The 24,115-nt window shown below is 46.3% G+C and overlaps 1 protein-coding gene across 1 annotated transcript; it reads right to left on the minus strand.

Moving 5' to 3' along the window:
• Nucleotides 1–1,724: 1,724 nt before the first annotated feature.
• LOC139647657 (protocadherin-16-like) lies at nucleotides 1,725–22,939 on the minus strand. The gene is made up of 20 exons (XM_071523589.1): nucleotides 22,880–22,939; nucleotides 21,093–21,281; nucleotides 20,165–20,396; nucleotides 19,052–19,288; nucleotides 17,561–18,589; nucleotides 16,075–16,262; nucleotides 15,886–15,982; nucleotides 15,029–15,186; nucleotides 12,666–13,512; nucleotides 10,020–10,259; nucleotides 9,228–9,353; nucleotides 8,851–9,060; nucleotides 7,705–8,571; nucleotides 7,245–7,358; nucleotides 6,942–7,153; nucleotides 6,462–6,613; nucleotides 6,012–6,142; nucleotides 5,417–5,703; nucleotides 5,043–5,184; nucleotides 1,725–4,477 (listed from the first exon to the last, which is right to left on the minus strand). The coding sequence occupies exons 1-20, from the start codon at nucleotides 22,937–22,939 to the stop codon at nucleotides 1,878–1,880; spliced, it is 8,118 nt and encodes a 2,705-aa protein (XP_071379690.1). The 3' UTR covers nucleotides 1,725–1,877.
• Nucleotides 22,940–24,115: the final 1,176 nt, after the last annotated feature.

Consider the following 24,115-nt stretch of genomic DNA (forward strand, 5'->3'; position numbering starts at 1 on the left):
ACATTTGGAGGAATTTCTCTTCTCTGTGACACCATTATATGCACAGTTTGAACAAAAAAAATGAAACATGAGTGGTAGGTAACACTGTTCAGTACAAAACAATACAAACAACAAGGTACCTTCATTCTAGGAAATAGGTAGTTTTCATGTATTTTTGGCCATGGTCAAAACAACAACAGCATACTTCTAAATAATTTACCTAGCTTCTCAGTTTCTGAGAAGATCTACCTATATAATAAATAAAAATAGAAGTTAGTGTTGCTTAAGCTTGCATCTTAATTAAAAACGTTATCAAGGGTCAAGGATATAAACTGTGAAGGAAATTAACACTTTCATGATAACTGGAGGGAAATTGGAGTTTCCAGATTTAGGCCATGGCAGGGCTCTAGGTAGTTATGTAAACTTACACAGGGGTATATTGTAGAGGCTGCCAAAACCTCAAGTATGATCATAAATGTATTTATGGGCTAGGCATTTGTGTAATGGCCATATACAGTATAATTTTAATCATGGCTTAATGTGTAAATGTCATGAGTTTCTTCTAATCAACAACTAACAAACATTCTCTGGTGGTGGTTTGAACATTCATAAACGTACACTCATTTTCATAGTTCCTTCATATTGTACGTTACATTTGTTAGTATTACCATAAGTCCATATAGTATTCTTTATAATGCTACTATAGAAGGAGAGCCAAAATTGGTCCAGAATAACATTCATCTACAGTAAATCTGTACAACACAACCTCCCTGGAGAGAAATGAGAAAATCCGCTGCAAATTTCTGTGGTCCATATGTTGGGACAGCGAAACACATCCCACTGATTTTGAGCTTAGATTATGTTACTTTTGTTTATTATTATTTTACTGATTTGTTTTACTTGATAAGTAGATAAATGAACAAGACCTGCTTACATTCTCTGGAATGTTTAGATCAGTGGAATTATAACGGATTAGGTTGCAGATTGAGCAAACAAATATGGATTTACTGTTAAACCACATAGGTGCTCGGTGCTCTCCCTCATTTCAATAATTTTTTCGATGCAACATGAAAAGCAAGTGGTACAACGGTAAGGCTCATTGTGATAAATTAAAGCCAGGTCACCTGAAAGACAGGATCATTGGATGTCAAGTCCAATTTTCCTTCAAAGAAAATGAAGGGACATGTGTTGCGGACTAAGACAACATTTCAGCATTGATTTCAGCATGATTAATTTTTGATGAGAGATCAAACACCGGATTCTTAGGAAATCTGATCACACAATACTGTATTCTGACTGATGTTTCATTTGTTCAAGCAAGGACATTTCTTCTTTTATAAATATTTACAACAATCTGTTACAAAATCCCAAATCATAAAGCATTAATGAAGAGCTTCATTTAAAACCACAGAGGTTAAGAATTACGAGAGATAGAACCAACTTACAGTACAAGCAAGTATACAGTACGAGCTACAAATATACAAATATAGAAATATATTCTGAGGTTATAGCAACCTTTTGACACAGTAATGCCATTCCTTGTCAGAAACCATATGTCAGTATAAAAATATAGACAAACAATGTTTTTGTACAAAATATTGACATCATGTATGAATCCCCATTTGAATGTGCAAATTAACACTGATCAACAGGAGAGAAAGGAGTTTCTTCCAAAAAAGGCATCGTCCATTTTGGCCTGTTAGTCATGTAGTTCAGTTTTTCTTCATTAAGCACCACACCTTCAGCTATTTGGACTGCTTAGTATAATCCTGTGTATTTGTTGTCTTAGACCAAAGAGTGTAGCATTTGGGGTTACAGCCCCTGTTGTCATACAGTAGAACAATCCTGGGACAACAATAACTCAGTTTTAGTTCAACCTTCAGATGAATCTGTAGGACTTAAATCCTCATCTCTGCCTCCTCGCTGTGTTCCAGATTGTGTTCAGTTGCGCTGATCATGGACGCTGAGGGGCCCTGCGAGACATTGAAGGGCGTGATAGCTGGAGAGCGGGCTGCCAGCGGCGAGAGGGAAGGGGAGAAACTCGGAGACATGGCAACAGAGGAGATGGATCCCTCGCTGCTGATGGGAGATCTCCGTAAAGAAGCCAGGTGGGGGAATGTCCTCCCCACGGCGGGCTTAGGAGGTACAGTTTTGGCCCCGGGATGAGCCACAGAGGTAATAAGGGGCGGCGGGTCAATTCTCGGCTCGGCCTTTGCTTTGTGATGAAACGACCTGCGAGGATTAGGAGGAGCTGTCTCGTCCTTTAATCGCGCTATTTCTGTGAATACGTTAGCTAAGGGTTGGAACTGGGGGCACCAGTTCAGTAGGTAGTCCCAGTTGTAGCTGCCCCTCAGCTCCTCGTCACTGGCCACTATGGCTGTTAGGGAGCCATCTACAGCGGGCTTTCCATCCTCTGGGAAAGTATAGTCTTTGGGGTGGGAGATGTTGAGTCCCCGTCCCACGCCCAGATATCCACCCCCCTCATCCCTGTAGACTGGCACCTGGCCAGCTAACAGAGTACTATTCAGACTGCCCAGTTTCTTCCCTTTGAACCAATGGTTGGCATCTATGGAAGGCTCACAAGACACATCTGAGAGCTGGTCTGCGTCCTGCTGGATCCCAGAGTCCGGGCCTCGGGCAGAGATGCGCTCCTGCATGGAGGAGGAGATACTGGACACTCGAGGGTATTCGTTGATCATTCTGATCTCATCGTCCTCTGCTGCCTCCGCCTCGGCCGAGCCACGCCCGCTGGAGTGGGAGGGATCCAGGGAGCCGCCACGAGTGTATGGACCCCCGCTGTTCCCCCCCTGATCGGCCGGGTATCCAGGAAGCGCCTGATGGTAGATCATTTCATTTCCTGCTAATTTAGTTTCCTCAAGCTTGTGCAGCACTGTGCCCGATGTTGGTGTTCGTCCGCGTGCTTTTTGCTCCTTCTTCTTGCGTCTTAATTTAACAAAAAACAGTGCCACAGCAATTATAATTAGGATGACTATGGTCCCAAGTGAAACTGCGATGACACTGATAAGCAGCATGTTCATGTCTGTGGCTAGACCGAAAGAGGTATGGGTCACATCGATGGTAACTTTGGTGGTTGCTATGCGGGACGCCTCCAGAGGGCTGTGGGCAGTCAAGTCAAGAGTCATCAGACGCACCTCTCGTTTAGAGCGGCCCACATGTCTGCTGTAGCTGTCCATCTTCAAGGAAATCACACCTGTTGATGTGTTGACTTCAAAGTAAGGTGAGCTGTCTGCTAGAGAGTAGAGGACAATGCCATCCACACCTCCATCCTCATCTCTGGCCTGCACTTGGCCAATACTCTGCCCTTTCTTTGCTCCCTCAGGCACTTGGAAGGAGAACTCAGAGGAGCTAAAAACAGGATCGTATTCATCCTCCCCTGTCACATACACCTGCACCGTGACCGTGGCGGAATAGTTGCCAGTGTCCATGGCAACGGCCACAAAATGGAAGGAATCCACCTTTTCAAAGTCAAAAGTAGAGCGAGTCCGCACTTCTCCGGAAGTTTGGTTGATGAGGAAAGCCTCTCTTCCCTCCTTCGAGCTGTCTAACATGTAATATCTCAACTGTCCAAAAACACCTCGGTCATGGTCAATGGCGTGCAGCATGGTGACTAAGGCATTCTGGGGTTGGTTTTCCCTGATGCTAGCAGTTAGTATTTGGAGGGGGAAGTAGGGCCTGTTATCGTTGATGTCCTTCACTTCGACACTGATGGGGGCCAAGGCGTAGTGCCCTTGACCATCAGTGGCCTGGACCACAATCACATGGGAGGACTGCCTCTCACTGTCCAGAGGTCTCTGCAGCCTCAAGGCTCCAGTGTACTGGTCCACCTGGAACAGGCCTGTCTCGTCCCCTGAGCTTATGAAGTACTGCACCTCTCCGTTGGGGGCAGAGTCTGGATCAATGGCAGACAGATGCAGGATCTCGGTCCCTGCTGCTGCACCCTCACTCAACACCACACTGTACTCTGCCCGGCTGAAAGCTGGGGGATTGTCATTGGCGTCTACAACACTGATGAGGATAGGCACACTGGAGCTACGCTGAGGGACGCCGCGATCTGACACCACAACGGTCAGATTATAACTTGCCACAGCTTCAAAGTCCAGCCCCTCCACGAGGATCAGGCTGCCCACGGTCTGGAAACCCCGCCCCTCCAGGAAGCGCACGCTGCTCTCAATCTGGAAGGCGTTGCCTGAGTTGCCACTAGCAATGGCAAAATCAAAACCGCAGTTGTCCCGGGACAGGTCTCCGTCCACAGCTTCCAAGGTCAGGATAGTGGATCCGGGGAGGCCATCCTCGGACACAGTGGCTCTGTATTCTGATTGGTGGAAGATGGGGGCGTTGTCGTTGACGTCAGACACCTGCACCTGGACAGTGGCGATGGAGGAAAGGGATGGGCTGCCCTGGTCCCGAGCCTCAATGACCACCAGGATGGAGGGGCTCTCGAAATCGAACTCTGTCTTTTGGTTGATGAACAGAGTGCCTGAAATGAAATGGTTAGGGGTGTTGTTAAAGATTTAAACGTGATTATATAAACAGCAACTTCATTTTAATCCTCTATCCAAAATTCAGCGTTTCAATGATATGAATCATTCATTACATAAGATGGTCCACCATTAAATAAATAACAGAAAATGATTCAAATCAATCTGTTTAATTTCTGCAATTACTGTAGTGGGCGTGGGCATGTAGGAGGGGATATTTTGGAATTGAGGCAAAAGAATCATATTGGAGAGCAGGAGAGAGAACAACTCGTGGCAAGAAGAGCAGCCATTTATAACATGATTATTTTCAGATCTTATCTCTAGCAAAACATCTAAAGCAAATAACTCTTACATTTTGTTTTCAATGACTTTTAACAGACAAAATGATGAAATATTTTGCAATGCCTGTTGGAAAGATGTTCAAACCCCAATGATGCCTCCAAGAGCCTTAGGGGATAATTTTTTTATGAAGTGTAATTAAGGGGAGCCCTGGCTAAAAAAAAAAGGGTGGAAGCCACTGTTATAAACAACCAGGAATTATAAATGTGCACGCAGTGATCTTACCATTGCTTGGGTCAATGTAGAATATGTCCCTGCTTGATGACATCACTCGGTAGGTGATCTTCCCATTGTCTCCAGAGTCACGGTCAGTGGCTGTTACTGTGATGACTGCACTGCCTGCTGGGAGGTGCTCTGATACGGTCACCTGAAGAAAACACACAAAATATAGTCTAAAACCTCTGTAACAAGATCCATTACAGATACTTCAACAATTACATGTCTGTGTAGATTCATTTCAGTCATCCAGGTCATCCGAATGTAGAACTGATGAAGCCTCTTGGATGAGTGGCGAAATGTCTTCAACTCTTTTGGACATGATAATACATTGAGAGGTGGGGTATGGAGTCGTGAAAGCAGGTATGGGATGGAGTCTGTACCTGATACAGATCCTGGGTGAACGTGGGGGCGTTATCATTCACATCGTCCACCAGCACAGTGAGGTTGGCTTCGCTCTGGTGTTTGGAGTCTGATGAGCGGACGGTCAGAGTGTACCAGGTCCTCTCCTCGTAGTCCAGGGGGGCGGTGAGAGACACCCCTCCTCCGTAGCGATGGATCCCAAACATGCCTTGGCAATCTGCCTCCAGGTGCAGCGTGTAGGACAGGGCCGGTCCAGAGTCCACGTCATTTCCGGTTACCTGGGTGATCACTGAGCCAATCAGAGTATCTGTGTGTGTGTGTGTGGTAGGAAGGGGATGGGGGTGGTGGGGAGCAAAAGAGTAGATATTTAGTTTTCTGGTATCACTTTTCTTACAAATTTTAAGACTTTGACTTTTTCTCTCTTTATTAAGGAATATTCTGTCAAAGCCTTGACATCAAACAGACAGGAAATGAACAGAGTTGCTTGGTTATACCTTGTTTCATAAAAGGGTCAGACTTTTCTCACCGAGTCCCGCTGAGCGAGCTGCCAGGGAGCACGATGTGAGGCTTTTTGATAAGATCATTGGACTGACTTCCACTGTGAAGTTGACTTACCCTCAGGCACTCGGATCTCCCGAGGCAGGGGGATCGTGGGACTGTTGTCGTTGAGGTCGATGATGATCACGGTGAGAGTGGCAGAGCCAGCCAGCCGCGGAGTTCCCCGGTCCGTCGCCGTGACAACAAGCCTGGTGCCACAAAAGGAATATCAGCATCTGGACTTTTTTTTTTTTTTTTACCTTTTATGAGCCAGGTTTCATCCCCCACTAAGATCAGCCTCTTTTTTTCAGACAGTTCATAAAAGAGATTTTTTTTTTCAATACAACAAGGCAAGGTATTTGTGAGGGGAAGTGAAACAGTACCATGGCAACAAAAGTTAAACCATGCATATGAGAAAGGCAGAGCTGAGCTGAGGGGAACCACATGGCAGGCTGCAAGATACACTCGAACCACAGAAAGGGCGTTGTGCAGCTCAGGGAGAAAGAGAGAAAACAGAGTAAGCCTCACTTTGTTTGTGTCCAGATCTCTCTGTCCATGATGGCTGCAGTGGTGATGCTGCCGGTCAGCGGATCAATCTTAAACAAGCCACTCATGGACGATGACCTAATGGAGTAGGTCACCTGACCATTCTGACCCTGATCCAGGTCATCTGCCGCGACCTGAGGAAATCACCACCCCAGATTGGAAATGAAAACAAAGAAAGATTTGCAACAGCTGTTTCTGTGTAACGTGAACTGGTGAGCAATATTGGACTTGGAAGTCAGAGTTTATAAAAATGGGCTATATGGACCTGGCTTCATGGCACAAATGAACCTATATATATTCAGTGGGGACATTGAAAACATAGGCAAACGAGCAGAATCATTTCTCAGCGGCACTGAAACTCTCCAGATTTCTGAAGTTTGAAACTGAGTGCTTTCTCTTCTACAACTTCACACTTATATAACAGCCAACCATAATAAATGTGTGGGGGACAGGCTACTGCACCTGGATAATGGGAAAATCGTAACCCTGTGCCTCTCTAATGTAGGCTACATAGTTCTGGAGCTGGAAGCGTGGCAAGTTGTCATTGACGTCCTGCAGGATTAGGTTGACAGCCATGTAGGAACTGGAGGATGCCGTTTCAGCTTTCACCACAAGGCGGAGTCTTGGGGTTTCCTCAAAGTCCAGTCCCTCAGAGTTCTGGACCCAAATTTCACCTGATTCAAAAAATAACAGCGGGTCAGCCCATATAGTATAGAAGTGGAATATCCATTTTTGAAGGGTGTATTTTACCATTCCTGCACTTACCAGTAATGGCGCTGATTCCAAAAGACTGCATTCTGTTTCCACTGAAGATACTGTAGCTGATACCAGTTTGGGAGCCATCAGGGTACTGGGCCTGAGTCTGTGTTACTGCTGTGCCTAGGAAGATGAAACACACACACAGCCCACACACACACACTTTATTCTCACTCTGTTTACACTGTATATGTTGACGCTGCTGGGTGAAAACCTTGTATAACAGCTTTGGTTTCAGCTTGACCACCATGCATTTTTCAGTTTATTCAATGTGTTTTGAAACTGTTTCATATGTCCAAGGGTAGCAGAAGCTCCTCAACCCATAGAAGAAGATGTAATCCTTCAACTGAAGTTATAACTAACCAAGACTGTTACAAGGTTTTCGCAGGACAACAGCAACATTCATTATCATTATACATTAGCAGAAAAAAGTAATTGAAAGTATATTCTAAGTTCGTATCATCCAAACCTTTAGCAGCGTTCTCCTGCAGGCTGACATCTCGTGCGTTGCGAGAGAAGCGGATGCCCCTGTAGCTCTGCTCCCTGATATAAATGATTACCACCCCGAAGGAGGACTGAGCGGGGCTGCCCTGGTCCATGGCCTCCACTATCAGGGTCCTCTGGTTTTGGGTCAGACTCTGCAGCTTCTCTGTGGCCTGGATGTCTCCAGTCAGGGAGTTGATGGTGAAGCCCCTCATAGGGTTGGCAAAGCGATAGAACACGGAGCCATTGGCCCCAAAGTCCTTGTCCTCTGCCCTCATGGTGGCCAGCACTCGACGGTTGGACAAGCTGCTGGCAGAGATGTTGATAATAAGCGGGTCCTGGATGAAGAAGGGAGCGTTGTCGTTCACGTCCTGAATGTAGACGGTCACCTGAGCCGTGGAGTTGCGCGGGTCGGCTGGGGACGAGTCGGTGGCGCAGACCTCAAAGCTGTAGGAGGCGGTTTTCTCTCTGTCTATGGGCGCTGCTGTGATGATGCGGCCCGTGTTCTGGTCTATGATGAACATGCTCTGGGCGCCCTGGCTCAGGAAGTACAGCACCTGGCTGTTGGGGCCCTGGTCCAGATCTACCGCTTTCACCTCCAGGACCAGTGAGCCGATGGGGACGTCTTCGGACACGTCCGCGGTGTAGCTGCTGCTCTGGAACTGGGGGCTGTTGTCGTTGATGTCCAGGATGGTCACCTCCACGGTGGCTGTGCTGCTGAGGACGGGGCGGCCCTGGTCCTGGGCTGAGACTGTTAGGGTGTACCTGGGCTTCTTCTCCCGATCCAGGCGTCTTGAGGTGGACAGTACGCCTGACTGTCTGTCCAAGCGGAAGTCTCCTGATGGGTCTCCAGCTGCAAGGGGAGTGATGGAACATTTAGAAATTACATACAAAGTAGTTGTATGAAAGCAGCCAAGGCAGATAATTTAAAACATGGATGACAGATCAAAAGAATTCCTCACCTGTAAGATTATCCAAAAAGAAAAACAATGCACCATGCGTTGTTTCATTCTTTTAATTTTTGTACGTAAGGGAGTGTGCCTTAGATTTTTTTCTTTTTGGATAATCCTGCATGTGTACCCCGTTTTCCAACGAGCAAAGCGTTCCTCTCTTTTTGGATTCTGTTCCTCACCTGCAATTCTGTAGTTCATCTCCCCGCTGTCTCCCATGTCCTGGTCGGTGGCTCTGAGGGTAAACAGAGGCAACGGCTCCAGGTTTTCAGGCACCTCTATACTGTAGTAGAGACGCCCAAAGACAGGGGCGTTGTCATTCTCATCAAGCACTCTGATCTTCACAGTGGCTTTGGCATAGTTGGGTGGAATGCCTCCATCTTTTGCATAAACTGTCACAACAAAAGAAAAAAACAGACATCAGCACGAATAGCGTTTTCCGAGAGATACTGAAAACTCCACGAGTGATTTGAATTTCAAAAAGAATATTATGTATCCTGAAATAGTCTGCATGTTTTATTGATCAAGGAGATGGTGTAGGAGAGGCAGAGGGCAGCACCTGTCACAGTGTAAAACTCCTGGAGCTCCCTGTCCAGCGTCCTGGTGGTTGTTATGACACCCGTTGATGGGTTGATGCTGAAGCCCTCCTCTGAGATGCCTCCATATGTCACCTCACCATTGGTTCCTACAGGGAAAGACACACAGTAACTACGCTGTAATTCAAAAGTGGAATGCAGAAAATTAGGCATTTATTTCAAACATGTGTAGGCCGAAACAAACATCACCCCAGGCGTAGAAAAACAATGCCTGAGAGCTGTGAATACACTGCTCTTCTCATGTAAATAGCGTTGTATTCCTTGTTTTTTATTTGTTTGTAGTTTGTTTTGCTGTCTAAGCATTTGGCAGTGACGGCCCTCCCTCAGGTGTCTGGATGCCAGATTGCGTGCTAACAGAGAGAACAGTCTGGCAACCTCACCTGTTTACTTCACTAATTGCTGTTGGAGGGAAAGTTTATAATCCTTCTGTTTTATGTGCTTCTGACTAAGGCCAGGGGAATGTGTCCTTCCTCCACCCCCCTTACCCTCCTGTGTAGTCCTCAATTAAAAACAACTGTTAATGTCTGTGATGTGTACAGGCGTTCAGCACATGGGGGCTAAGGAGATATCAAAGGGGAATTATCAGCATTTTTGTCTCACACTTTGGCATCTTAATTGTGAGAGAAACAGTTTGCCATCTATTTGCAGAAAATGTGTATGTGGGTGTCATTATATTTACCATGAAAGCGCACTAAATACATACTGTACGACTTGAAATCCGGCGTATCTAACTCGGTGCACATTGTATGGCTCACCTTGGTCCAGATCAGAGGCGGACACCGTCAACACAGTGGATCCCGGAGGCTGGTTCTCAGCAATCTGGGCTTCGTACTGGCTCTCCTCAAACCAGGGCACCTCATCGTTAACATCAATCACATGGACACACAGCAGCTGGCTGGATGAGTGCTGAGGTATCCCATGATCCTCAGCAATTATTGTGAGGTTAAAGATGTCCTGCTCCTCACGGTCCAGAGGTTTAAAAATAGACAGAGAGCCTGTAGAGAGAGAGAGGAATCAGAGATTAAATATGAAAAGACATCTCCTGTGTGTGTGTGTGTGTGTGCATGCATGATTATGTCTCACGGGAGCAATTATACACATGACTACTATGAAGGATATCAAAGGCAATAAACAACGCTGTATCCCGTGGCTGCGTGTACTTATGTTAAAAAAGGAAGTGTGAAAAGATGTCGTGTGAGGGCCAAATCAGAGCTAATCTCCTCCACACAGAGCCGAGCCTACCTGAGTGCTACCACCACTGCTGTAACAGCCCAACGGTCTGGCCACAGTTTACGAGATTTTCCATTGGAGAATGCCGCAGCCATCGAGAAAAAAGCAGTAAACACACGCTCTAGACACGCAACAGCCAGGCCTGCCGTGCTCTGTAGAAATTAGGGGCACCCTTGCCTTTTCATTATCCTGCCCTAAGAGGGTAGAGCTCGCATTGATTCAATTTCAATTTCATGCCTTAAAATGAGCCGCAACTGTTAAAGAAAGAAGGGGCCAGGACATTGGGGCTGTTTTGGTTTTGTTTTTACTTTTTTTTTTTGCGTGTTTTCTCTTTGTATCTCGCTAGCTCTGAGATAACTTGCCCCTAAGCCTTTAATCTGGTAGGAGTTACGGCCTTGAATATTTTCACCAAGTTTGACTCCTCTGTGATCCTGCCGTATGCCTGGTCACTGATAACATATGGGCAGAAAAGACACAGAGACAAACAGGGGAAAGTTCTTATTTTGGATGTTTCTAATTCCAACATCATAAGCGTACGCAGGGTTTGTGGCGCCAACACTTCGGCTTGAGGGTTAACTGAGGTAATGTCAGGAGCAGAGCTCGGACAACAAAGGCATCTGTTTCTTTTCTCATATGCTGGAGTCATTTATCAACATTTGATGTGTTAATCAGTGAATAGTGTTGTCTTTTGCAGAAAAGTAATTCACCATATCACAAATGTGCTTTTCCCTCTGCTCCTTCACGGGAATTAATGACCTTCTTTCGGACACTGAGTAATGAGAAAGTGTCTGAGAGAAGGGGGTGACTAACACGATAGAGTTAAGAGCTGACCATTCCTCATCCTAAGACGTTGTAGATCCCTAATAATAGCTCGACACTTCTCTCTATTGTGGTTAAGTGTCCTACCGAACTAATGAAAATAGAGTGTGCGGAGACAGCCCCGGTTCTCCTGTCACTGACCCTAGAACGGGAGCAAACCAGGTGCTCAAAGGATTAACTCTGTCATTATTCTAACAAATGACCAGTGTGCATGAAAACACTTCAAGATGAGCACACACTGCGGGCTGGAGCAGAAGTGACACGCATGACAGACCCTGACTGTTTCCATCCCCTCGCCGCTCCGGGTGGGGTGGGGGGGTGGGGATCCTGGTTGGCGGCTTGAAGCGGAGGGCGGAGCCAACGTCGACACGTGTCTCACACACCACAACAAAGCCCACAGGACCAAACAGCCCAAGGTCAGCATTGACTAAGTGACAGAGTCTCATGCAAGTACACAAACACACATCTGCGTCTGTGCACACACACACACACACACACACACACACACACGTGCGCACACATAAACACGCGTAACTGATCCCCTCTCTAATGGTTCCCAGAAGCCTGAGCAGGAGGTTCTTTGGTCTTTCATGGGAATAGATCCACAATAACAGATGATGGGCTCTGTGTGTGTGTGTGTGTGTGTGTGTGTGTGTGTGCATGTGTGTGTGTGTGTGTGTGTGTGTGTGTGTGTGTGTGCGTGCATTTGCGTGTGTGTGTGTGTGTGTGTGTGCCAGTAGGTGTGTGTGTGCGTGTAACTTTTGGCAGGCTGCTGTGTCTGTCTGGCCTCCAACTGAGAGAAATAAGTCATGAAAGGTGAAGCAAGAGTTTTGCAGAACTCAAAAGTAAGCGGAGTATTACAAGAGTTTGCGTGTGTGTGTGTGTGCACGCACGTGTGTGGTGGGGGAGGTGTTGGGGTGGTGGTGGTGGTGGTTGGGGGGCTGCGTGTGTAAAAGGCGAACCTTAATTGTCCAGAATATCTAAGAAGTCTCCAAGGATTCTCTCAGCAGGGCTTCCACAATCACTTGGACTTCAAATTCAAAGGCTTTTCAATGGCTTTCAAGGCCTTGTTCGGTGAAATCAAAGAATTCTAAAATGGCTAAGATGGCTAAAATTGGACATCATTACTCATCAATAGACATCAGCCTCATTTTTTACTTATGATCTTGTCAAGTCAAGCAATCTTGGTGAAATCATTCATCTGCTGTATCAATGCAAAAATATCCATCATAAGATTTTCCTCAGGATGCGAAGTGTTGATGTCTCCAGAGAGCTGAGGCATATTCTCAAATCCACAAACTTTCAAAGGTTTTCAAGACCCGTGGGAACCCTGTCTCAGATTCATGACTTACCAGTGTTAGGGTTGAGGCTGAATGTCCCTTCCTTATTGCCCGACTGGATGCTGTAGGTCACCCGGCTGTTCTCCCCTTGGTCTGCGTCTCTTGCCATGACATACAGCACCACAAAGCCCACCGGCTGGTCCTCCATCACACTGACCGCTGTGGGCGAGCTGAACACCGGCGCGTTGTCGTTCTCGTCGGTTACGTACACCCTTGCCGTGACAGAACCCCGGCGCCTCTGACTGGCGTTGAGGGCAGAGTCTGTGGCCTGTACGACCAGGATCAGAGTGGAAGTGACCTCATGGTCCAGTTCCTGTCCCAAGGAGAGGATCCCAGTGGAGGGGTCAAGGGTCAGCAGGCCGGGGGTGTTAGGCCACTGGTGAAGAATGGAGTAGCTCAGCTCACTGTTGGGCCCGCTGCCGTCCTGGTCCGTGGCCTGGAAGGTGTAGACGGAGGAGCCGGACTCCATGCTCTCGGGGATGACGATGGTGATGGGGTCCTCGGGGAACTGGGGGGCGTGGTCGTTGCTGTCCTCCACGTCGATGTCCAGCTGGACCAGGGTGCTGCTGGGAAGGGCCTGGGAGAAGTCGTCCACCTCGATCTGCAGGGTGTAGCGCGCGTCTCGCTCGTAGTCCAGAGGCCGAGCCAGGTACACGTCTCCGGTCAGGCGGTCCACTACGAAGGTCCCGTCTCGGTCCGTGCCGCCGACCACCGTGTACGTCACCTCCCCCGCCTCCGGGGCCTCTCGGTCATGGAAGCGCACAGAGCCAATGATGGAGCCGGGCTTGGCCTCCTCCACAGAGTTGAAGGATATGGAGTGCGAGTTGGTCTTAGAAGTAGGTCTGTTGACGCTGAGAACCTGTAGCAAAGAGAAACAGTATTTGATTAAATTACTCTTCTGCACAGAGAAAGAACTCAATAACATATTGCATGACATCTAAGCCTGTTAACAAACAAAGGTGAACTTCTTCAAGTTTTTGTTGTTTGTACAACCAAACTATAAATGTTTGATGTTTGATGTTTGATGTTTGAGTGCACATGTCTGATGGCAATTTCAGTTTACAATTTCCAATACAAAGAATGAAAATAATGAATGGAATAATAATGGAATTTAGCAAAGCAGAAACAGATTTTGTCCACTCTCTAGTATGCGCTCAATGGGAATAAAAGAAGCCAGTTTTAAGACGTTTTTACAGACCTGAATAACATGCCTGCTATCATTAATCAAACTTAATCAGATACGCCAGTCAATGCCAGGAAAAACAATAGATGATAAAAGTAACACAATCGGAATAGGAAATGTTGAGTGAGTAAATTTAGCACTGGGACATAGTCCTGCACTGTGCATGGTTTTACACTTCCCCTGATGACCAATTCAAGTGACTTCAAAGACTCCAACTTTAATACTCTGCTCCTTTGTATGGAAACGAGCACCATTAGTTACACATATGACACATTGTTTTAATAAAGCTGTTTTTTATAGTAATAGCAAGAGAATTTAAGTGGCAGTAAGAGAGAGAGAGACTGCTGATCTAATTTTCAGCAGCATTACTGACAGTGTTTTAAAAGCTTACAGGATGATAAGGAGGCTCAGCATTGCATCCTGCAGCACAGTTCCCACAGCGAGTAGGCAGTCAAAAATATGCTGTATTTGTTGGGAAACCTTACATGACAAGCTGTAAATTGGTTCCACATTAGATGGAAAACTGAGTGTTCCAGAAATAAATTAGTGTAGTCCCATCCTATCAGTGATGGATTTGGAAAGTCAGTCTGAAAAGATGATTACATGAAAATTACAGAAATGCGTCAGCACACAAAAACAACACTGCACTGTTTAATCCAATTAAATACTAATTATGACTTTCATTTTTTGTTGTTGGAAAGGAGGAAAAAACTTTCACTAGAGCCCTTACAGGACGACTCTATTTTCCTGGAACCCATAAGTCTAGGTTTCTTCCAGGTTCCTTCCATTGTGTTTGCCGGCCCCTTTTCTGGCTGTATATTAAATATTAACTAAATTAACTTCAATACTGTGTTTTATGTGAGCATAAAGGACTGCCTCTCGTTGCAAAAAGGGCTACTGTATTAAAAGTGTTGAAGTCATTGAGTATGACCTTGATCAGAGGAGTCTACAGCTGGCCCTCATCACAAGCCAGCTGGGAGTATTTGATTCAGACCCACTTTTCCATTTCAGATAGAAATTTCCCTTTTGAAAAGTCGCAGGGGAAGAAAGGGGAGGGGAAGGGAGGGAAGCTTGTCAGAAGTGAGGCTGATATGTCTGCAGCTACTCTGAGAGGCCCTCAGTCTATTCTTTGATATAAAATAGGTGAGTATTGAGACGGTTTGCGCTGGCGAGGGTCCAGTGGACGTCTGACCTGTATGCTAAGGGAGCAGGAGGTGCTGTGGGGGGGCAGTCCTCTGTCAGTGGCTGTCACCGTCATGCTGTACTCAGATCTGTCTGAGTGGCTGAGAGGGGAGGACGAGCGCAGTTCGCCGGTGTTGGGGTTCAGAGAGAAACGCTCTGCCCTGGGACCTGGGGGAGACGCAAAGAGCAAGAACTTCAGCTGGAGACGTGGGAGGCCAAAATGACACATTACCCACCCAGTCACTTGCCTTAAAGGTGCTATGTTTGGCATTTTATCATGAAAAAATCATTACCATCATTCATTTTGAGACATAAGTGGTAGAGGCTACCAATCATCTTGACCATGGTCTCATTTGTTCATGGTAATTATAATTTGACAATGATCTATTGATGTTTAAAAATGCTACACATAGCACATTTAAATATGCATATAATAAATCCTTCAGTAATTTACTTTCACACATAATTACACTACCAGTCAAAAGTTGGACACACACATTTTTCTGTATTTTTACTATTTTTCACATTTTAGCATAATAGTAAAGACATCAAAACTATGAAATAACACAAATGGAATTACGCAGTGATCAAAAAAAAAAGTGTTAAAAACAAAAAGTGTTAAACAAATCAAAACTATCTTATATTTTAGATTTTTTAAAGTAGCCGCCCTTTGCCTTGATGGAAAAGCAAAGGCTTTGGAAAGAAATTCACACATAGGCATCAACTTCAATATTTATATTTGGCTAAAAAACTAATTTCAAGCATTTAAGCATAAGTCTTTAGATCAAAATGGCTTTAAGGTAATGAAAAACATAGTGCATTCAATCAGGTGTGTCCAAACGTTATTTCTTCCTACAGTTACTGTACCTGATAAAGAGTAGAATATGGTGCCGTTTTCGCCCTCGTCAGGGTCTTTGGCGTGCAGTGTGCCCAGCAGAAGCCCAGATGGCTGGCCTTCCACCACCTATGGATGAAAACCAAATAGATGTCACTGCAGACATTAAAGACACTTCACTTGCTGCCTGTCTGTGTTTCTGGTCTTGAATCAGGCATCACCTGCACGATGAGGACTTTGCCAGGCTGGCTGTGGGTGAAAGTGGGAGCGTTGTCGTTGTCATCCAGGACAGTGATGAAGGCGGTGCCTGTGGCGCTGCGAGGGGGCGATCCTCCATCCTGTACCACCACCACCAGCTGGTAGCTAGACTGCTGCTCCCTGTCCAGGCCTGTCCTTGTACTGATCTCACCTGGGGAGGCAGGGGGCGGATGAGAAGGATTTTATGCAGAGGCACTAGTCCAAAGTACTGGAATAATGATGAGAGATTAAAGAGCGAGCAGGCTTTGATCAGAGACACACACATAATAAACATGCACAGTGTGCAGACATACACGCGCATGTGCACGCACATACTCACACACACACAAACAGAGGGATTTTGGAACCTTAGCAGATGCTGCAGACACACATAACTGAGCCAGGAACTGATCACAAATCAGTCCGTGTGTCTCCACCCACAGACTAACAGGCTCAGCAGGCCAATTAGAGCCCAGCAAGACACTTAGGACTGCAGTCACCATCATCTGACTAATTTATGACAGCGGGGCAGAGGCAGCCCTAGTCTCTCATCTCTAACTCGAGTACATGACACAATAAATTAATTGAGCGTTGATTGAGCTGTGTCATAAATAATTCATGATGTTTATGACACAGAATAAAGAATTATTTCTTGTGGAATCAAGAAAGCTCCAGTTTTCACATTTGATGGAGGAGCAAGATCAGATCTATAAAATCGTGTTTTGTTGTAATGCCATGGCTTGTTGAATGATGAGGCAAAGTTTTGAGAAAAAGCACTTCAGAGATTTGGAAGGTTTCTCACACTCGCTCACAGAAATACGGTAGCAGAAATCACAGAACCTAGCCAGATATCTAGGTCTATGAATATGAAACACAATAGTAACTCAGAGCACAGACTTAACACAGCATCACAAAAGTCAGCAAAACAATGTCATCATGACAGATTTGGACTGCAGTTCTGTTTCACACTATTTTGATATATTCTAGTCTCTTTGCTGACTGATCTCACACCAAAGCGATTTCGATGTGACTGTTGGACTTTTGGATACTTTAACTTCATACCCTGCAAGCCGCAGTTGAACTTGTGAGAACCCTAGCTCAAGTTTCCCGTTTCATGTGAAATTCTGCAAGAACAATGACCCTTGCTAAAATGCCTGTTTTAAAATGTTCAGATGCTTTGGAAACTGCCCAAAGGTCATAGAGGTTTGCAACCATGTGCCATGGCAGCACAAGAGTATGAAGGTTTTTATTCAAACCAAACACTACACCAACTGATTCACTGACAAGTTTCCCCCTATCTGGTTTAAGGTGTGCTAATAAGTGAAATCAGCTGCAGAAATCACTGGTTTCTATCTTCTTTGCTTTTCTAATGAAATGACCCCAGCAACCCAAATTGTTATCTTAACACTCAAAAAGACCAGCTGTGACTCATGCTGTGATTGATCATAGTACATCACATTATCTACCAACCTGTGAGGGAGTTGATCTGGAAGTGGCGGTCGGGGTGGAGGAGGCGGTAGCTGAGGCGTCCGTTGGAGCCGCTGTCTCTGTCTGTGGCCGACACTCGACCGAAGCCCGTTCCCGCCGGCAGGTTTTCTCTCACGGCCATGAAGACTCTCTCCTGCGTGAGCCGAGGAGAGTTGTCATTCTCGTCGGTCACCGAAATCCTCACCGTGGCACTGCCGGTCTTCTTCAGCTGTCCGTGACCCGCGCTGGCCAACACTGTTAGGAGATACATGTCCTTTACTTCTCTGTCTAGAGCGCTCTTCACAAACAGCCAGCCGCTGTCTGCAGCGATGCCAAACCCTGCAGCATCTCCGTCCGGCCGCAGGTGATACGCCAGGGGACTGGAGGAACCTGAGCCGGGTGTCTCTCGGCTCAGAGCCCGGACTTGCAGGAAGCGTGTGTTCAGCGGAGTTCCCTCCTTTAGCTCCACGCGGTAGGTGAGGGTGTCGAACACAGGTCCGTGGTCGTTCTCTGCCTGGACGTGAACCACTAGCACGAGGGTGGCGCTAAGCTGGGGTACGCCGCTGTCCTTGGCCGTCACCTGCAGGTCATAGCGGGGGACGCTCTCGTAGGAGAGGCTCCCCACCAGTCGGATCTCTCCGCTGCTGCGCTCTATGCTGAAGGTCCTCTGGGCTCCGGTCGGGGAGGAGAGGTCGAAGGTGAGCTGGCCGTTGGCTCCAGAGTCTCTGTCCTCGGCTTGGACACGGTACACCACCGTACCCATCTCCGTATGCTCCGGCAGCAGCAGGGACTCCGAGGACGAGGGCAGGAAAACAGGTGCGTTGTCGTTGACGTCGGCGATGGTGATGTGGACGCGGGTCTGGCCGAAGGCTGGGGGGCTGCCGCTGCGGGCCTGGACCTCCAGATCGAGGGTCGACTGGGCCTCGTGATCCAGGGGCAGACTGGTCCTCAGGGCCCCAGTGTCAGGATCCACGGTGAAGTAGCCCGCTGGGTCCCCAGAGCTGATGGTGTAGGAGATATCTTTGGAGGTGCCTGCAAAGAGAGAGGAAGATGACAAAAAACAGAGGCATGTTGACACAGGCCAGAATACTGTGCTAAAAGCACTGAAGTAATAGTATACTTGGAAAACGTAATTTTTCAATTTTCAAGACTGTAATAGAGTTCTAAATACCCATAGAAAATGATTATATAAACAAAGTTGTGAAATGGAATTTTTGATTGATGCGATTTCAACGTTAGGTGTGTATAGTGGCCCAACGCCTATTTGTACAAGTGGTGGAGGGAGCAGAAAAAAACACTTTCAGCACATTCTGCCCTATGATCCCGTGTGACTGATAAATGTATACTGAACTGTTCAGCCTGGGCCATAGGAATGAGGTGTGCGTGTGTGTGTGCGTGTGTGTGTTTGTGTGTCAGAGAGAGAGAGAGACAGAGAGCATGTGTTTGTGGTCTTTTATCAATCAGGCGCTCACGTTCTGGACAGAGCCCACCCACCGGTCTTACTGCTCGCCTGGACGATGCCAACGGCTGTTCCACGCAAGGCATCCTCTGACACAGTGAAGTGGTACTGAGTCTGTTCAAAGACAGGCGGTGCCACCAGCCCCGCCACCACACTGATGTTGACCTTGGCGTTGACCAGGGCGACCAGACCGCCACCGTCCTGGGCCGAGATCACCATGGGGATCACAGAGTTGACCTTCCCATGGAGCGATCGAGACAGGGAGATCACACCTACGAAGACAAAGCCGCAGGCAAAGCTCAGACAGGGTTCACACAGGCTACTTTCACATAATGTGGCTATTACCTGAGTAAGACTTTTACATGATTCTATGAAGTGACACCTCTCCTAATAGTCCAGTTTACATGTGACATGTGTCTTTTTGAGCTCGGTGACCCTGACAGAACAACATGAGCTCTGTCAGATCCAACTACATCTACATGTTCTGACTGGTCTTTATATTAATGCGAGTAAAATCACTCCACATATGTTACTGCGATTGCGCTTACTCCGTCTAAGAGCATAATCGTACTAGCATAATCAGAGTATGGTGTTTACATGACTTGCATTGCTGTCTTAATCACATTACAATCACATTTTTTGTGTGTATTTAAATGTGGTCAGAGATTACACCGGAAATCGCAGGGCTAATTCAAACAGCTCTTTAAATAACTGAAATCTGGGAAATATAGCATATTAGGGATGGGACGATATGCTTATCTCACAATACGATTCGATACGATACGCGATATGGGGTTCACGATTCGATACAGCAATGGCATTGCTAAACATAGAACAGAATGTAAACAACAATTTAAAAATGTCATTACAAAGTGCAAATAATATAATTTGGAAGCTTGTGCAACTCTGAATCATTTGTGATTACTACAGCAGAATAAAAATAGAGCTAATATCGCGATTCATTTTTCTGCCACACAATACGTAATGCCACATTTTTGCATTGCGATATATTGAATCTCGATATATCGTCCCATCCCTATCGTACATACATGAAGTATTATTTGCCCATAATTCAAGCATTGGTAACCTTCACTCTCAGATTAAATATTCAGTGAGAGCAGGAAAGCGCTCCGAGCAGCTGTACCAACCTGTGTCTTTGTTGAGAGTGAAGTAAGGCGAGGCTCCTCCAGGTACTGTTCGGTACGTGACCCTGCCGTTCTCCCCTCTGTCGGGGTCATAGGCCATCACCCTGACGACCGAGGTCCCCGGGGCACTCTGCGTGCTCAAACTGACAGCATAGCTCACTGGGTAGAAGGCCGGTCTGTTATCATTAATGTCGACCAGATCTACCTTCACGTAGGCTACCGAGCTCAGTCCCCCCTGTAAAGGAAACAAAAAGCTCTTTTGTTATATTATACCTCCACATACAGTAAATCATGACCAACTGCTTAAAAAAACACCTGAAAGCGGGATTTGGGCCACATTAATGGCGCAAGTAAAAACCAGCAGTAACCCTGTTAAAACTGGATGTATAGCGTGGCCTCTAAAATATAGTCCCAGCAGGTTTGTGGAGGGATACAGATTGATAGTTTCCCTAGGGAAAGAGCAATATGTCAGGACCTGCGGAGGGTGAGAGGGCTCACCGCAGCCGAACAATCTGTTTCATAGGCTTTTCATTTGGAGAGAATACAGTGCAGGCTTTTCATTTGGACCAGGTGGCAAAAGGGAGGGAGGCGGCAGTCCAACTTGTTAAAATATTACTGCCTGACAGTTGAGGCATTTCTCCATCTGATTGCTTTAACATGGCTGCAGTAATTTCCTTTCATTTTTAACCTTTACTTTTAAGTATTATTTGGCAAAGAGTGAACAGGATGCTATACTAACTTGTGAGTAAGCCTGCCATGGAGAGTCATTCCACTCTTTTCTTACTTGGCTGCTCAAACGAAAGTCTTTCTGCACTGTTGGCCATGTCTTTGCTCTCCTGTCTCTATGAAAAGTGCTGCTGCTGTGTTTATGGGATTACTCTGTGGCTCAACGGATTCATATTAAGCATGATTTCAGAATGCGGCAGCTCACCCCGTCCACTGCAGTAACAGTGAAGTCGTAGCTGGCTGGGCCCTGGTCTCTGTCTAGTGCAACGCTGGTGCAGATCTGGCCCGTCTCCTTGCCAATGGTGAACTGAGAGGGAACAGCGCTGTTAATGCCCGAGCCCAGGGAGTAGGTAATGGCGCCGAAGGAACCGCCGTCCGCATCTGTCGCAGTCACCTACAGAGAAGAAAACATGCTATTGCTTAAACAATTCCGAACATTGTGCATTACAACAAAATTATACTGTTGGAATGGGAGTTGGACTGGGAATTTCCCTTATTGGATAAATTCAGTCATTATTCCAAAGCCTAAATACAGCAGATCAAATCTAAATTCTATTACAGGGATGTGAGAGTCAAAGCAATCTCCAAACTGAAACAAGAACACCATACCAGGTGCTGTTTGAAAGCATCTTTGGACCCCGTCTTTGTTGTTTATCTGAGCGAGAGCTAGGGCCAAACAGGCCCTTTGGCAGTAAGAGGCTCTGAGGGAATGAAGGGGAGCGAAGGGAGGGAGGGAGGGAGGATGACTTCTACAGGCTCTGGGAGGGCTGCCAGCAGGGAAAACTGCCTGCTTCAGGAGTGGCGTCTGTCTGCACAGGACAGTGACAGGGACGGCTGGGGAACAGTGGGATACCACACAGTATGCTTCAGTGCAGCGCATTATACTCTAATGTAATGTCCCGCTTGCGGTCTGGTTTTAATAATGCTACACATCTACAGAGGGGCTGGAACCGCTGGAGTTATAAAAGCAGCTCACAAGCCGTCAGCCAGGGAGCCGACTCAATTACTGTAGGAGCTCCCAAGACGGCGCGAGGCAAACAGGCCAATCAGATCGGGCCCCTGGGTACCAGCGGGATAATTGTTTGCAAGTGTTGGCTCTGGATTGCAGCTTGAGAGAGATTACAGTGAGGGTAAGCCTCACAAGTTGATTAGAATTCTCCTTCCTTCCGTCTCTTTTATAAATGAATCTTTTTTAAGAAAACACTAATTGAAGAAAACGAAGCTCGGAGCATGCTCCAACACTCAGCGCAGGGTGCCTCCTCTGTGCGTTAGATGGGGTAGTAGTCATCAGGAGCGTTGCCAAGAAAAATAAGGCAAGCCACGCTTATCATCAAAAGCAGGCTTCATGTTTTTTTTTTAAAGATGGTATTGGTACGAGTGTGAGTAGATGGAAATCATTCATTCGAGGTGATGAAGATTTGGCTGCGGTAACAGGGCCTCCATCTCCTGCAAGAGCAGATGGCAGACGGGCGACTCAGCAGAGCGCTTGCCCCACACTCTTGACTGTAACTCCTAACAGAGGGTGAGTAGTGTGTAGGAGTGAGGGAGCTGTGAAGCTGGCAGACGCACAAGCCAGAGAGAAGAATAATAAACCACATGAGGAAAGGGGAAACCAAGAGCAATACAAGAGAGCTACTCCATCTTTTAACACGCAGTGCCTGTAGCTTACTGTAATATTTTATCATTTTTGCAGGGGACAAGTTATTTATAACTACTGTGCTGCTTTAAACGCTTGTTTTCTCCGCAGTTGTATGACAAAAGTTTGGGAATGTGCTGACCGTTTCCCCTTTGAGTGTCAGCTGGAGGGAGAGTGGAAGACTGAGAGACTGAAGGACAGTATAACCAGAGGCAGAACCAGTGTAGCAATGAATACCTGGGGCCTGTAAAAGAAAGTAGGGGGATTTTCTACGAGTCCAACATGCCTCAGCACTCCAGAAAGTAACCATTTCCCAACAGATCTCTAAGAAAAATATTTCCTCTCTTGTGACTGACCTGTTCGTGGCAGGCATTGAATGTGTGAGCTATTTGAGGAGACTTCATGTCCCTTTCCATTTTAGCCACAACCATCCATGAAAAGTAGTGGGGCTTTTTTCTTTTTTTTCAAGGTACACCCACAGACATAAAAAAAAATTCACATTCACACAGTGCCTACATTTATATTTACGATATGAGGACCTGAAAAATGAACTGGGGGGAAAAACATCTGAGATTTCAAGGAGAGACAGAATAAAAGTTATTTTTTGGTGGTGTGGAAGTTTGAGCTGTTTTCACTCTCTGTGAATCCATACTGATATGTAGCTATAATGAATCAAATGGTAGAAACGTTATCCGGCTATGCACTAAAGTCAAACTTAAGTGGTCTGGAACAATTATATTGCCAGTGGAAGTAGCAGGAAACCAGGAAACCAGGAAACCAGGAAAAAAAAATCCTATTTATAGCAGAGATGAGCAGGGTAAGGTAGTGCAGCGTGTGCTAAGGAGATACTGAGCCTTTTTCCTGTTGAGAGCAAGTACAGTAAAGACATGGGATTGAGAGATTTAGTCATGTTCTGTATGTTAAGAAATCTGATTGAAGGAAGAATAGGAGGCATATGTGTTCAGGTTCAGGCCAAGTTCACCAATGTTTCAGCACCCTGTAACTGTTACTGTAGATGGTCGGCCAGTCTTAGGGAAGTATGCTACAAACCCTTCTCTAAACTCCACTCCTGCATTTATGTTTATGGGACAGCACAAGCTCATACATTTGCACACCTCACACTAACTTTACACACAACCATAAACTTCAGCTACATGAAGTGGATATCCTACGCTTTATTATAATTACACAGCTCCCAGTGCAACCAAAGCCAGCCATAAAGTATATAGCGGAGAGTATATTTGGAGTCATATGTGGCATGAGAGCGTGCGAGGAATATATTCTATGAGTTAAGTGTATGGCTTTTTTGAGGAATGCCAGATAATAAACTGCACAATCAAATTTGCATAAATCCCAACCACTCGAAATCGTACGCCTCGAGCAATCAGTCTATGTCGGAGTCAGCTGAAACTGCGATTTGGATTCCACTCTCGTTTATAGGTTAATAACAGCATATCAGTGTCATCCTGCTGGAGTGGAGGGGGCCCCGTCTGTCCAGGAGATTACACTTTGCCAGCCAGCCATATGAAATGATTTCTTCACTGAGGCCTGATGGAGATGAAATGAGAGTAGGACAATTAGCCAAACCACAA

Source organism: Centroberyx affinis, unplaced genomic scaffold (assembly GCF_046629955.1).
Source record: "Centroberyx affinis isolate AG114_WGS23_722 - 3 ecotype Tasmania unplaced genomic scaffold, CSIRO-AGI_Caff_v1 ptg001095l_1, whole genome shotgun sequence".
NCBI lineage: Eukaryota > Metazoa > Chordata > Actinopteri > Beryciformes > Berycidae > Centroberyx > Centroberyx affinis.

Bases quoted from the DNA above. Each gene is read 5' to 3' on its own strand.
- LOC139647657 (XM_071523589.1), bottom strand. From the start codon at position 22,939: ATGGAAAGGGACATGAAGTCTCCTCAAATAGCTCACACATTCAATGCC. The intron at 15,983-16,074 runs GTGATGCCTGAT...TTTCATCCATAG, and splicing joins GCAAAGTCCTCATCGTGCAG to GTGGTGGAAGGCCAGCCATC. The intron at 5,185-5,416 runs GTACAGACTCCA...TGTTTTCTTCAG, and splicing joins TCACCCAGGATCTGTATCAG to GTGACCGTATCAGAGCACCT.